At 39.1% G+C, this 16201-nt stretch overlaps 1 protein-coding gene across 2 annotated transcripts in view; it reads right to left on the minus strand.

Annotated features, from left to right (window-relative positions):
* Window positions 1-11525: 11525 nt before the first annotated feature.
* Window positions 11526-16201, minus strand: part of LOC113030223 (roundabout homolog 2-like) — an 84551-nt gene continuing 79875 nt past the window's right edge. For both annotated transcript variants that reach the window (XM_026181436.2, XM_026181437.2), the window contains 3 exons: window positions 14740-14901; window positions 14345-14599; window positions 11526-13007 (listed from right to left, as the gene is read on the minus strand). In XM_026181436.2, the coding sequence (XP_026037221.1) occupies window positions 13006-13007; window positions 14345-14599; window positions 14740-14901 (419 nt within the window). In that variant the 3' untranslated portion in view covers window positions 11526-13005. The remainder of the gene's footprint in view (window positions 13008-14344; window positions 14600-14739; window positions 14902-16201) is intronic.

Consider the following 16201-nt stretch of genomic DNA (forward strand, 5'->3'; position numbering starts at 1 on the left):
CAGCAATAGTACATTCATGTAGTTGTAAACGGCATGATAATATATTAAGTAATCCAAAGTATTCAGAATACGTCACTCTCATTGAGTAACATAACGGCTACGTTACAAAATACATTTTGGGGCATGTATTCTGTAATCTGTAGAGGAATACATTTGAAAAGTAACCTTCCCAACACTGGTGATGATGAGAAATTTATAAACATAGCAGAATAATGACCTTTTCATGTGTGCTGGACAAGCACATGATTATCCTCCAGAGTACATACTGCTTTAAGCCCTTTGCAATGATCACCTGAGATTCTGTAGCTGCCCTTTTGCTTTGCCGAAATGACATTCAGGAGTTTCATGACTGAGCCACAGCAATACTGAAAGCAACCTTTAAACTGTGTAAGAAATTTATTTATGTCATTTTGTTTTAGACTAAGCTATTGAACTTCTGCCCAGATATTTCAATATGACACCTCACCTTAGAGTTTGATTATCCATGTAAGTACCAAAAATTGTGCAAGCGTCTTCAACACCACTCACTTCACCAGAACTTGCAAGCTAAGAATGATCATTTTTCTCATCCTACATTGAAAATCGAACATTAGTCAACTGTTTAACAAATGTTTTAGAGGGATTTCAGGTCTTCAAATATATAGAAGGAAATTGGACTATCTATCCAGCACACCGCAGACCACGGCCTCTCTGTGTGAGGATCTAAACGTATTCTACGCTAGATTCGACACAGCGAACACCATGAGACCGGACAGTGTGCGCACCGCGGATGACGTCAGTGCGCACACTGTGTCTGAGGAGGATGTGCGGAAGTGCTTCAGGAAGGTGAACGCACGCAAAGCTACTGGTCCGGACGGGATTCCCGGCCGCGTCCTCAGGTCATGCGCGGCTCAGCTGGCTGGAGTGTTCACGCACATCTTCAACCTTTCCCTCTCTCTGTCTGTAGTCCCAGCCTGCTTCAAAATGGCCACCATCGTCCCTGTACCCAAATCCTCCACCATCTCCTCATTGAACGACTGGCGACCTGTAGCCCTGACCCCCATCGTAAGCAAATGCTTCGAGAAGCTGGTCAGGGACTTCATCTGCTCTGCACTACCCGACTCACTGGACCCTCTACAGTTTGCATACCGCCACAACAGGTCCACTGATGATGCCATAGCCCTGACACTACACACTGCCCTGTCACACCTGGAGAAGAGAGACACGTATGTGAGGATGCTGTTTGTAGATTACAGCTCAGCATTCAATACCATCGTTCCCTCGAAGCTGGACAGGAAACTGCAGGATCTAGGACTGAGCAGCTCCCTCTGCAGCTGGATCCTTAGCTTCCTGTCTGACAGACGCCAGGTGGTCAGACTGGGCAGCATCACCTCATCCCCCATCACACTGAACACTGGTGCTCCACAGGGGTGTGTACTGAGCCCTCTCCTGTACTCACTCTACACCTACGACTGCACAGCCACTAACAGCTCCAACATCATTGTGAAGTTTGCGGACGACACTACAGTGGTGGGTCTTATCACCAACGGTGATGAGACGGCCTACAGGGAGGAGGTCAGCGCCCTGACCCACTGGTGTCAAGACAACCATCTCACCCTCAACGTCGCAAAGACAAAGGAGTTGATAGTGGACTTCCGGAGGTGCAGAGAAGTACACACCCCCATCACCATCAACGGCGCTGCTGTGGAGAGAGTGAGCAGCTTCCGGTTCCTTGGCGTACACCTGGCTGAGGATCTTACGTGGTCAGTACACACAAACAAAACAGTGAAGAAGGCCCAGCAGCGCCTCTTCTTTCTCAGGAGACTGAAAAGATTCGGCATGAGCCCCCGCATCCTCAGGACCTTCTATCACTGTGCCATTGAGAGCATCCTCACTGGATGCATCACCACCTGGTATGGCAACAGCACCGCCTACAACTGCAAAGCTCTCCAGCGAGTAGTGCGGTGCTCTGAACGGATAATTGGAGGTGAGCTTCCCTCCCTCCAAGACATCTACAGGAAGCGGTGCCTGAGGAAAGCGGGGAGGATCATCAAGGACTCCAGTCACCCCAGCCATAAACTGTTCAGACTGCTTCCATCAGGAAGGAGGTTCTGCAGCATCCGGTCCCGTACCAACAGACTGAGAGACAGCTTTTTCCATCAGGCCATCAGACTGCTGAACACTTCATAGACACCTCAGCTTCACTACTGGAACTTCAACATTATGCACTCCACACTGTATATAAATGCCACTTGTTTTGCACATATTCAACTCTGTATATTTTATATATTTTATTATTATTATTATTATTATTATTTTATTTTATTTTTTTACTATTTAATTTGTAAAAATGTGTATACACACACACACACACACACACACACACACACACACACACACACACGTAGGAAAATATTTAGTATACACATCCAGAAATGCATACACTATTATATATTGTACATATATTTATTAGTTTCAGGTTGGCCATTCTTGTATTTTGCTCGTTTGTGTTGTTGTGTTTGCACATCTCTGTTGCTTGTGGGGCTCGCACACAAGAATTTCACTCGCATGTGCTGTGCCAGTGTGCCTGCACATGTGATGTGACAATAAAAAGTGATTTGATTTGATCTATCTATCTATCTATCTATCTATCTATCTATCTATCTATCTATCTATCTATCTATCTATCTATCTATCTATCTATCTATCTATCTATCTATCTATCTATCTATCTATCTGCTAAAAGTCAGACAAAGGTTCAGTACATTCAGTCTTGTATGATGAAGCAGTACCTAAATTACATGATCTGTATACTAGTAGTATAGACATTTTCCATAGAATTATGTCTTCATTACTTAGGAATGCTGAATCTATGCTGACTTATTCATAGTGCTACTTCTTGTAGCGACATCAGATGCTAAAATATTTATCTAACATCTAAAACACAAGATGGTGCCAGAGCTTCTCTAACGTCAGTTTTCATTCCATATATTCAGACTTCCATTTAATATATTCGGATTTTCATTCAATATATTCGAAGTTCATTAATTTCTTGATTTTTGACACACGGTCAACCGATTGCCAAGAGGAGACTAGGAGCCAACATAATCTTAATAATTAAAGCCTTTTTCATTAATTAAACCTTCATCTCTTGCAGTCCATTGCTCCACTCAACCTAGAAACAATTAATCTCTCTGTTTGGCTGTTTACCAACTCTTGCAATTTGGTGTTCAGAATGTACACAGAATGCCAAGGGTAGGGGGATGAATGGATGTTCTCTTGACCTTGTAAATAGGGCTGCACATTGCACTGAAGTCCCTGCTTCATCCTGCTCTTGCTTTAACACAACACAGCTGAAACATTTTGTGCAAAAAACGCAATGTAAAGACCTTGGTGGGTTTCAATCTACAGTCACCATCATCCAAGTTTTATTTTACAAGTGCCCTGAAAAGTTATCTATCATTCAGTTAGAGGACTTGTTGGACAACACCCTTGACTCAAATTACATAATCTCTGTCATGATAACATGAACCATTTACTTGTGGCTACAATTTACAGCACTCTACACATTCATTTGCTACATTACAAAAGAAAAAGACTCAAAATTTGCAAGAAATCCATACTGACACATTGTGGAGTTAGTAATACATATTAGCTCAAAATGTGCCTCTACAAAATGTACCTCAGTTTGCATTACCATCTGCTCCTTAATACAAGCTGAACTCTATTGACCCCATTAGACTTCTTTTAGTTAAGTGGCACAAATAGCCATTCAGCTGAGTAGCATTCTGGTAAACCTTCATGCATTGCAATATGCCATAAACAAAGTTATAGACATTCATTTTGCACAGGACACGATAAGAAGCGGGCAACTAAATGCATGGAAGAATAACAGAACATATTCCGTTTTCTGAGAAGAGAAAAACATGTTTGAAAACAGTCCAAATATTGTGCTTTTACTTTTCAAGGTTTAATGAACTACTTCATGTGTAAATAAAACCTTCCTTCAATAAAACCATGAGATGATATTATGTGTCCAATATGTACATAAAGGTTGGCTTCATTTACAGTTGGATTTCTTGAAAAGCTTGAGCGATATGACAGGTAAAACTAGTCAGAAGGTAATGTCCATCCCAATTCTCCAATAGCGTTTAAAAAAAATATGAACTAAACTTAGTCATAGATAGTATTAAACACAGTCAAAAAAGCCAGTGGAGTACCTTAACCTGCATTCTATCCAAAAGACACCTGATAGCAATTGTGTGTAGTTGCAAAAAGACAGGTTTATGGGAAAATGTATTTCATACATTATCTTTGTAAACACTTTCCTGGTGAATTTATGGTACCACTCAATTGTTTTATCTGTTTTGTAAGTGATTATCTTTGGTATGAAACAGCCCTCTTATTGGCTAATTGGTTGTCGGTCACAAATCATTAGCCCTTCCTTATCACATGTTTGGTTTTACAACCAGCGTGGTTTTGCTCATCTAGAGGCTTCAGAAACAAATGGGTGACATCACTGCAGTTACATCCACTTTTTAAACTGTCTGTGTTAGTAATATATTTATGAGAAAGCACAGCTTCACCTCTAAGGTGATGATTATGTAACCATTTCTAAACAAGCAGGCCCTATTTAAATGAACACACTTACATAATTTTATCAAGTCATTCATGCAATAAAGAACCTTTCCATTAATAATTTCAGTACTTTGATTGTAACTACATTGAATTCAGGACAAGATTAAGTTCTCCGAGTAATTCTGCTTCCTTCTCTAAAAATTATTTCTTAGCACCATGAATGACTGCTTTCATTTTTTCCCCCCAAGGACAACTGTCTACAGTGGGTTATTCAAGTGTTTGCCTTGGTTTCTAAGATACTGGATGTGCATGCGTGTGTGCCTGTGCATGTATGTGTGTGAGCTGCCAAGTTTCATTTTCAATTTTGCTCTGTTTATCCAGCAGATTCTCTGCAATCTGTTGACAAAGAGGCAGCCATGACAGCTAGGGCAAATGTGGCAAAATTGCACAGAGGCTGACAGAAAAAAAATGAAACTGATGGCTGTCAACTCTGAACAACTCTTTATAAGAGGACAGATCTATAGAGGCAGTATGGCTGAGTGCTGTGCTGCAAATAAAAATGTCGCTTCTGAACTAACAGTTGAACCGCAACTGTATCTCAGTTAGATGATCAGTTTTCTCCTCTTATCAACTTCAAAGGTTGAATTTTAATTTGTTGTGTTGTCATTGGTGGTTGGCCTCTCAAACACGTACGTGCGGTCATTCAGGCAACAGGATTTTCAGTATAATGGAGTTTATTGAGGATGTGCAGAAAACACTGTTGTGGGAAAGAAGCCCTGAGGTGATGAATACATCGATTAGCTTCGCGGCGGTGAAATAAACAGGTGGTGTCAGAGATAGGCAGCTTTTCTCAGCTCTGAGAAGCAGTGTTTTCCATTGCCGCTGACATTCTTGGTGACAAGGAGGGTGCCAAGGTTGAGGACTAAGGGCTGTAGAACACAGGTGTTAAATGAGAAGTTATGAGTGGGGAGAGGGGCAAGTAACAGACTGCAAATTTATGATTTTAAATTTATTACAGTTGTGTTTGAGGAAGATTACTTTCTCTTAAAGCAGGCAGTTGGTAAGGAATTAGGAGGCGACAGAGATAATGAATCTGCTGGTGAGGCGGAGCTCACTGCAGCAGTGGATAATTCAGATTTGTTTATGGAGCTATATCACTGTCTGTCACTATAAAATTTCACTGTGCGCAAGGGGAAGACGCGTCGCTCCGTGCCAAGACATAACTTACTGTGGCAGATGAGAAGCCAGGGGTAAGATGTCGAAAAGCTGCACTCTAAGCAAACACGGTGATACCAGAGCTTCATTGTGACATCACAGTTAGCATCAGGGCAAAATTTTTAAAACTGGCAATTAGTTAAGAAGATTATAAAGTGATATTTTCTGACAAAGTGAAAGTTTCTTGCAGAGTTTGTAGAAAGTCATTTGCTAACATTTATATTTTAAGAGCAAATGGATAATATAGTGGCAATTTATCAGTTTGATACAAACAAATAATTTCAACCGACATCATTATTAGCCATTAATCTTTTTGAGGGGGGGTCTTAATTCATGGTAATGATTGGTACATGATGTTGTTTGAAAAAAAAAACATCTGTATGATAATCTGTTTCTATTTTGTTCTAAAAAAGTTTAATTGCACTAACCCAAAATACATTAATATGGGGAAAAAAAATCTACATGCACCATATGAGTACATACTTTCCATTACATTTATGTATGCTCTTTATCATCATGTTTGCCTTCCAGGTTGTAAATCGCCAGTGTATGCATATCTTAAACTTCAAGGTGAACATAGCTAAACACCCTTTAGCACATACATGTGAAAGTAAAACAGCCTTCTTATGTCAGGCTTGCCCTGGCTCAAAGGAACTCCCATGAGAACGGCAGAACACAATAAAGCCAAGGCTCTTAAAAAAGCTATTTTGGCAATAGTACAGAGACAAGCTAACAAGAGAAGCTAAAATACAGATTTTACTCTCTTGGGGTCCTCCAGTAACTAGAGATGGATTTTGTTGCCAAGAATAAACAGCAGAACTTATCTTGGCTGCCACTTGTACACTGCGAGTCAGATCAAGTAGGCATGGACAAAGATACATATCAATATTGGCATCCATTTGGATTTACTTAGATACCTTGTATCACAGACTGCCAGGAGAGGCTTCACTGCTTCATGTCGGTGGCACAATGTGAAGTGGTAACATGAAGGATGAACCATTAGGGTGAACAAGATGAAAATAAATTGGCCACTGAGGGAGCTGAAGGCCATTGGCCTTTAGCTTACCCTCAGGGTAGCGGAGCCACAGAGCAGGACTTGGGGTCTCAGGTGGGGTGCATGTAAACCACCACACTGTTTGAATGTTGCAATTAGCCAAATGTCATGAGTCACAATTCAGCCTTTCGAGGCAAGGTTACACATACTCAGACTGAAAAGGTTGTCCACCACGTTGGGAAAATTTCATGAAATGACACTGCTCATGGTGAACTGCGATCTAAAAAAAAAGTGAGCAAATAGTTCTGTTTTTTCTCCTTTGAAAGTGAAAATAAACAAAAATTGCACAGCTGTTCATGTGCTATCTGAACAGCTACTGTGTAATTAGTGTAAGGTTGAGCTGTCATGTACACTATTTCTAAACCAAAAATGCATTATAATGAATGCAGCTCACTCTGATACCAGCTTATATTGGACTTTATAATGTTCTTTGCATTTCAATTTATACAGTGGCTCTTTACAAGCTCTTTAATTACTCTATCCACATTTCCTCTGAAAATGGATTTTTCTGACATTTCATGTGTCTAAAATTGTCTCTGCTCTGGGGTGAAAGCGCCACAGATATGAATATCCTGTACTGACATGTGTTAATTTCGCTTTACATGTTGACATTAGCTTAAATAAAAATGTCTACTAACAGGAACTGTGTGAGGCTGACTTTGTCAGTGTAAATAGCAGACTGTTAATATTTCTCTTTTGCTGTTTAAAGTGACAAACCAAGCTGAAATTACTAACAACCTACAACCTGGCTAGTTCAATTCAATTCAATTTTATTTGTATAGCGCCAAATCACAACAAAAGTCGCCTCAAGGCGCTTCATAGTTTGTGGTAGCACAGATCCCCTCCAAAAGCTGGAAGAGCTATAACATCTCAAGCCTTACGATTTATTATAAATACAAAACATTATAAAACATATACTCTACACATCCTTAAAAGATAAAACTTATTCAACAGTGTGGCCAAGCCTGCAAACCACCAACGATTCCTCTGAACACTTAACTTTTTACCCAGTAGATTACTTCCAAATGGATTTTCCATTAAGAAATGAAATATAGCTTCTATAATCAGTTCAGTGTTGTTTTCTCATAATAGTGTTATTACTACACTAGAGTTCAAATAATATGCAGAGTGGATTATTTCATTTTTTGTAATCAAATTGTTTTAGCTGTTTTGTTGTCATTATTACTACTTGTACCACAGTAAAACAGGGACTTCATTATGAGTAGTTTTCATTTGTTCGCAGCAATATCTGAAGAAGTGCAGCAGTTTCAGGCCAAATCGGTCCCCTGAGGGCTGAGAATGTATCTCAGCAATAAATTTGTTACAGTAAACTGAATTTTTATTGAACCAAAAGCCATAATGACCCACAAAGTCAGCAACATCACCGCTAGACCGATATATTAATGTATAGCTTTTATCAGACTGAGGTGTAGGTATTGAAATGCAGGGACCTTGTAATTGGGCTCTGTGGGCTAGGTTGTGAGTCTGCTCCTGTATTAAAGTCACATGTAGTACAAATTGGGTAAATTAGGAGGAGTCACATTTGGTGATGGGATTGTGTCTGTGTGCTGGGTTGTCCTTGTGATGGGATGATAGGTAGCTAAATTGAGTGAAAGTGTGACAAAATTGTCAACATGATGCTAATTTATCTGTCCTTGTGGCGCTTCTGGAAACCTAAGCAGTTGGATATAGCGTTTAAATGGTCAATTGAACATTGTACTCCTTGTCTGCACAGTATCTGCAGCCTGTCCATCCATTTCCAAGTTACTAATGCTGACAGGTTAGCCCACCCTGTGCATAGCACCTATTGCACCATTGCCTGAAGCAACTCTCCACAATGCTGATCGACTCCAGCAACAACAAAAGAAGCTATCTCTATGTAACATGGAGCTGTCATGGGGTCCCGAGATAATGATGATGGAAGTTGAGCCTGAAACTCTGAAAAAAACCCCAGCGTCAGATAAAGTTGACAAGAAGGCAAAGAGGTATTTTTTTGTTGTTTTTTTAAGATACGCCAGACAAGCCAGTGTTTGTGGGTACACTATTTTTACATATACAGGTATGCCTATAAAAGTAGATACATTGATGTTACACTGTTTATAATACATCTTTTTTTTTTACATTTATGCACTGGTGTGCAGCTTATTTTTGAATTATTGCTGAAGAACAATTGGCGTGGTTTCTAAAGTTTGTTTTAAGATTCCCTGGATAATTTAAACAATTTACCATAGCTTTATATATATATATATATATATATATATATATATATATATATATATATATATATATATATATATATATATATATATATATATATATATATATTAGGGGTGCAACGATACACAAAATTCACGGTTCGGTTCGATACTTTGGTGTCACGGTTTGATATTTTTTGAGATACAAAAAAATGTTCATGCTTTTTTAATTTGTCATTTATTAAAATTATAAATATATATTTTAACTCAAAAGTACCTTTTTTAAATTCTGATGTTGCTGAAACAACAAAGTAATAAAAAAATAAATCTATCTGATCGAGAAATCACTCATTTTTGGAAACGAGAGTTTATTACAGAGAAATGGCTCTTTCCAAAATAAAAGCTATACTATACGCTTCTTCTGGGCTATATTCTCAGCAGCATATTAAACATATCAGGTCCCCATAAGGAGAATCATGTGCTAACGGCTGTCTAAATGACTCGGGTAAAGTTTGTAGCATGCATGCTTGTTGTTTTTGTCTGCTTCCACTTGTCTTTGCACTAGGATGATGTCGGCGTAAATGTGCAGTCATATTCATTGTATTCCCACTAGTGCTGTCAGCGTTAATCTGAAATGACGTTAACGCCACAACACGGCAAATCTCCGTTAACAAGCTACAGCGGATCGCCCGTGCGTGGGGCTGGATGGCGTCAACACGTTAACGAGCAAACTGCTCTAACGCACTAGTTCCCACCCATGTAATTGAGCATTGCGTGGCACATCCGACATACTGTTTTACTTTTGTCCATGACGCGCTTACCTTCAGTGTCATACTTCACATGAAAACCAAAATAGTTCCAAACGCCAGATCTGAATGAGGGTGGGGGAGGTTCAATTTGCCATGTTGCAACGAGCTTAGCTTCTGTCTTGCTAGCTTGTGCTGCGCTCAGTGAATCTGCGCTCGACAGTGCAACCTAGGCGGAGTAGTCGAACGCAGATCCACTGAGCGCTCAACACAGACAGCATCGTCAGAAGGAAAGTTGATAAAATAAATTAAAAATTTTGTATTGTTCGATACATATGCGTACCGAACCGAAAGCACTGTATCGAACGGTTCAATATCGATACGAGTATCGTTGGACCCCTATAATATATATATATATATATATATATAAAAACACCCAGCACGCCCCTGCGGGCGGTTTATCCTTCAAGCTCGGGTCCTCTACCAGAGGCCTGGGAGCTTGAGGGTCCTGCGCAGTATCTTAGCTGTTCCCAGGACTGCGCTCTTCTGGACAGAGATCTCCGATGTTTTTCCCGGGATCTGCTGGAGCCACTCGCCTAGCTTGGGAGTCACCGCACCTAGTGCTCCGATTACCACGGGGACCACCGTTACCTTCACCCTCCACATCCTCTCGAGCTCTTCTCTGAGCCCTTGGTATTTCTCCAGCTTCTCGTGTTCCTTCTTCCTGATATTGCTGTCATTGGGAACCGCTACATCGATCACTACGGCCGTCTTCTTCTGTTTGTCTACCACCACTATGTCCGGTTGGTTAGCCACCACCAGATGCTTTGGTTTGAATTTGAGGAAAGCTCGCAGGTTCAGTCAGAACAACAATCCTATACTAATATATATATTAGTATAGAGAGCGACAGCACTGATCTGTGAGTGATGATAATTTGTGCACCAATTCCTCTGACATCGTCTTATTAATCGTTAGCTTACTATGCAAACATGACAAGTGAAATCTCCCGCAGCTTAAACATGTGAGAGGTTGATTGCGCAGAGAATCGCTCAGCTTATGTGAGTCCGTGTGTAAAAGTAGCAGTATATATATTTTAGTTCTGCTGAGCCAAATAAGACAGCTCGGGGTGAAGAAGTGACAGCCAAAGAAAAGCTTACCACAAAACGGAGAAGTTATGACAAATCAGACTATAAGGCAAAAAGAAAGTGCAGCTTTATGGTTTCATGGACAAAAGAATTTCTGTGGCTGCAATATGACGAGCTAAATAACCAGGGCTGCACATAAGTGGTCCGCAGGTGCGCATTCGCTGTCAAAATAAAAAACACGCACAAGGGTTAGGGTTAAATTTAAAAACTGTACTTTTGAGTTAAAATATATATTTATAATTTTAATAAATGACAAATTAAAAAGGCATGAACATTTTTTTGTATCGAAAAAATATCGAACCGTGACACCAAAGTATCGAACCGAACCGAGAATTTTGTGTATCGTTGCACCCCTAATATATATATATATATATATATATATATATATATATATATATATATATATATACATATAGAGAGAGAGAGAGAGAGAGAGAGAGAGAGAGAGAGAGAGAGAGAATGACATTTCTTTAGTTTAAACTGTAACTGTGGAGTATATTTTAAAACCATTTGTAATGTAAAAATAGGTTAATTGTTTCAGAAAAATCCAAAATGGGCATTTCTTGTTAAAAACAAATCATATTTCAAACTCAGGCAATTGTGAGAAGAGAATTTGTTAATTTTCACATACACATTTTATTTTGCATCATAGGATTGGAAAAAAAAAATGGCCCTACTGTATGTGGCTGTGTATTCCTGAGGGCAAACCAATCTGGCATAAAGATTCTTCATAGGGAGAGCCATTACCAGAACAACGGTCAGAACATAACCATCCAAACAAATGTAAAGACATCACATTCCCAATCTCACTGGCAGAAAATGATAATTGGCTGTATTTTTTTAAAACTTTACAAAACATCTTTCAATTTGGCAGTCATTCAAGTCTATACATGTTGATGATAGTGGAAATCCATAACCATTCTGCTCTGTCGTTCATAACAACAAATTTGAACAGTATCATTTCTTTGATGTTTAACATCATAAACACATGTCATTAAAACATCCTATTTCTCTACAAGTGACATTGGACATTTTTAATTAATCTATCCAATGCATTATAGGTGACCTGCTCCAAATTCCTGTCATCTTCTCATTTCACAAACTGTCATATTGTATTTTTAAATATTGCACTATCATCATGTCACTGGATGTAACTGTAAAAGGAACAGATATATATATAAATATGTATTAAGAGATTAATGCTGGGAATGGCAGAGAAGTATATTTCCATTTGTGTTTGCTTTGGATATCACAGCTGATGTGTTACTTGGTTACCATACAAAATCTTCTATTAACCATTTGTTGAGAAACATTTTTAGTATAATGCATAATAGGTTTCCCAGCAAAAGAAGTATGAAACACAGTTATTTTGGCATATTAGTTTTCGCCTGTGTTTTTTGCCTCATAATTCTCAATAGATGAACATTTCTCAAAAAAACAAAAAATACAGCACAGCCAAGTATACATGTCTTTTTGTTTATGTTCTCGATTCCCCTCTTTGCCATTATGATTCTCCTCCTCAGCTTAGCTGACAATGGGTTTGTGCTTATTTTCACCAAAATGCTCTGTGCAAAAATACAATGATACAGTAGCTTCATCAAAACAAGCTAACAGTTTGAGCATTAATGAAAAAAAGGACTCATGGTAATAAATCACAAAAAAAGACAACATTGGGTTTGGCTTGCATAGCAAAGCAAAAGAAAGAGAAAAACATTAAAAAATCTATTTACAAATTATGCAAGTCCTTTTTCATTTGAATCATTAGTCATTTTGTTAGTTGTGTGTTTTCTTCCTCATCTCCACTGTGTGAATTGTTGTACACCATGTGACAGAAAATAGAAGCGGACACATAACGCACTGTTTACTCTTTTGAAGAGGGGGATGAAAATAACACTGTGAGAGTGGTGTCTGTGTCTGTACATGACATTTACAGCTCTGCATTTTATCCTGCACAATTTTGCTTCTTTGTCTTTATTCTGTCTCCATTTTCCAAACATCATACAGTGTCACTCGCAGAGAAAAATCTCATAGCGCTTATAAACAAGGTGTCCTGGGACAGGCAGCAACTGCGGGGAATGATGCTTCACATAAACTCTGAAAGAAAGACAGACAGACACAAAGGAAACAATGTAAAGTCTGGATGATATAAAAAACTTTACTCTCACAATCTGGATTTTCAGCTGCCACTCTCAGGATGTGTCTGAGGTGACAAGACAAAAGATTTTGTTCAATCTATACCAAAACTGTATTTGTTTTTGTTTTTTCTAGGTTATGTATAGAATTTAATAATAAAAAAAATCCCAGGTGATCTGACTTTATTTTATTATTCCCCTTCCACCAGATTCTACCAGATTTCTTTTAACTGAATTTTACCATTCATAGGAACAGCCTTTTTAACTTTGGGGTTCACTGTTAGTAGAATATAACATCACTGCTAATATTGCAAACCCTTGAATGTGGTATACTGTTCCAGAGAACACTTAGTGTTTGTTAGATTTAGGAAAAACTGGCAAGCATAAGAGTGTCAGGAACATTGCCAATAGCCAAAATGGTATGGCTACACTACTGGTCAGAGCATCTCAGTCCTGTCAGTTGATCCCACATGACTGAGATGCTACGTTTTGAACATTACATACAAAAAATACAACAAAAGATAAGTTTGAACTGGTTGCATGAAGAGTGAATTCTAACCTGTAGCATCCACTGCTGAAAGCCTTAAGGCTGCTTATGAGAGAAAGGTGAAAACACAATGGATCTATATGCTTGGTGGCCTGATCTTATACATCACATTTTCAGTGAGGTGTGTTTCCCTGTTATGCAGGAAAGACACTGGTGCATAACAGGAAGCTATTATACATTGGAAGAGTGATGCTCTGGCCAATGCACTCATGTAGTTGATCCTTTAACATTTATCAACTGCCTAAACATTCTTACAGACTATCTACACCCCTTCATGTCCCCTTTAATTTGACTGATGATTCCTTCATACCGTAAATTTCATTCAAGACTAGGGTTAAAGTTTTCTAACTGTCCTCCAAATTTTCCAGATCTCAACTCAACTGAGCATCTGAAGGATGTCCTGGAAAAAGTCCAATCTATGGGAGCCTTACCTTTACATGCTACTAGTCATATTTAGAGGTTAAACGGTATTACGGAAGTGGTTTTAATGTTGTGTCTGATCAGTGTATGTAGTATATATATAGTATATAACTGAACCTGTCTAATGTTAATCTTTGCAGAGTGAAAATTATTAAATGCATCAGAATTCATGAAAACTTGCATGTTATTACTTTCTTGCTTGTGTTTGCTTTACAAGAGATATCCAATATTTGTAATGTGCACACATGTGTACACACACACACACACACACACACACACACACACACACACACACACAAATACAGTAGATCCTTTTGAGGATGAACACTCACAGTGTTCCCTTTTCTCTGTGCCGTTTGTGGAAGGATGCCCGTTGTGGGAGGGTTCTATGCCAGCTCTCTTGTTTGAACCCCTACTCAGGGTGGCCCTGCTGGATGATGTCGTGCCACTCCAGGATGCCATATGCTGCCGCTCCAGCGTGGACACACTCACCATGCACTCCTCAGAGGGGTCTGAGGGAGCAGCTGCCCACGAACTGTGCATGTGGGAACCCATGCCGTGCAGGGACTTCATGGCTGGTGTGTGGGCTATTGAGTGGATGGTAGATCAGGGTGTTTGGCAAAGGATACGAATCAGACGTCACGATATGGGCATTCTCATTAAATGTACTAAAAAGACTTAAAATAAATAAAAAGTAATAGCTGGGGGTATTAAAGTCCAGACTCACCGTCTGTGTTAGCGTCTCTTCGTCTGGGAAGAGTTCCAACCTTGTCTGTCTGAGGCTTGTTAGCAGTGAGTGGCGCCCTCTTGTGTCCAAGGCTATGCGAGCCTTGTGTACCATGGTCTGCTGTGCCAAAGCTGTCTGAGAGACACTGCTCAGAGGCCTTACCTATAATGGACCGAAATGAGACAGTTATTGAATATTAAGGTTTGGGTATGAATTCAAAACCAAGTATTTGGAAAACCCATAGAGGATCAGCAGATCTATTAACAAGCCAAACGTGTCAGTTGGAACGATAGCGGAACTCAAAGCTGCGATTGAAATCAACAAATACTAGAAATTTCAAAAACTGTCTGTTCTACATCCTAGCCTATATGTGATGTCGAAACAGAAGGTATGAGAGCATATTGCTACTGAATGCCAGAATCAGAGTACAGAACTGTTTTTCTTTGTTTGAGTGACAATAAAATCAAGCTCTAAAACCAGACAAGCATTTGAAAATAAATAAACTATTTAAAGAAGTACTCCACAAATGCAATATGGCAGCCGCTGTGGAAATACTGCCACCACAAAAAAACCTTATTCATGTTTTGATTCACTGGACTGAAATAATTCCCTCGCTGTGACTGAATGCACTTCTAAAATAGGAAGAACTCTTGACAGCTAAATATGAGTTCATAAAATGTTTGCATTGCTAATGTTGGTAAATATTTTTAGTCACACTGATCTGCATTTTGCCCTGCAATGGGTTAATAAAAGGGCTTAAAAAACACATATTCTCAATTCACATTTCAATTTTAACCTTTCAAACAATGGAGTCTAAAAATGGTACAATCCTGTCCCTGTGGGAGAAGCCATCAAGTTTCTCTTTAAAGAAACATTTTCACACAGTAAACCTATTTATAAATGCATCAAATCTTAAATGCAAGATGTGTTTCTTTTCAGTAGAGCCCTACTAAAGATGTTGAAATATCATATATTATTGCTTTGACATCTATCCACGGAGGACTTCAAGCAGCTTTTAACAGACTGTCTTAATATTTCTTTGAAAAAGAATAAAGAGGTATTAATGGTTAACCCTAAACTATCTGAATATCCTTGAGATGATGAAACTGTTTTACATTTGCCCAAATGTATTGTCTGCATCACATTGCGCGCAAATCGCGGTCCAAACGACCAATCAATGTCCTAAAAGACCAGAACAGTGTACGGGGGGCTTGCATGCATGTGATTAAATGATCCATTTTATGCTTTTGTGTTTGTGTTGCCGACCCATAATTGATTAGCAAGGCTACACACTGCAAAACATTTTCACTTCAAGCTTCAGTGGCCCAACCACATTGGCAGATAGTGTTGATATTGAAGAAATCTGCAATGCCTTGGATAGTTAGAAAGCTGATTTTCTTGATTATTCACTGCTGTTTTTACATTATTTACGTGTGATAGTGGATATTGTTAAAAAGACAAT

The sequence above is a fragment of the Astatotilapia calliptera genome, chromosome 10, assembly GCF_964374335.1.
Source record: "Astatotilapia calliptera chromosome 10, fAstCal68.1, whole genome shotgun sequence".
In the NCBI taxonomy this organism is placed as follows: Eukaryota; Metazoa; Chordata; class Actinopteri; order Cichliformes; family Cichlidae; genus Astatotilapia; species Astatotilapia calliptera.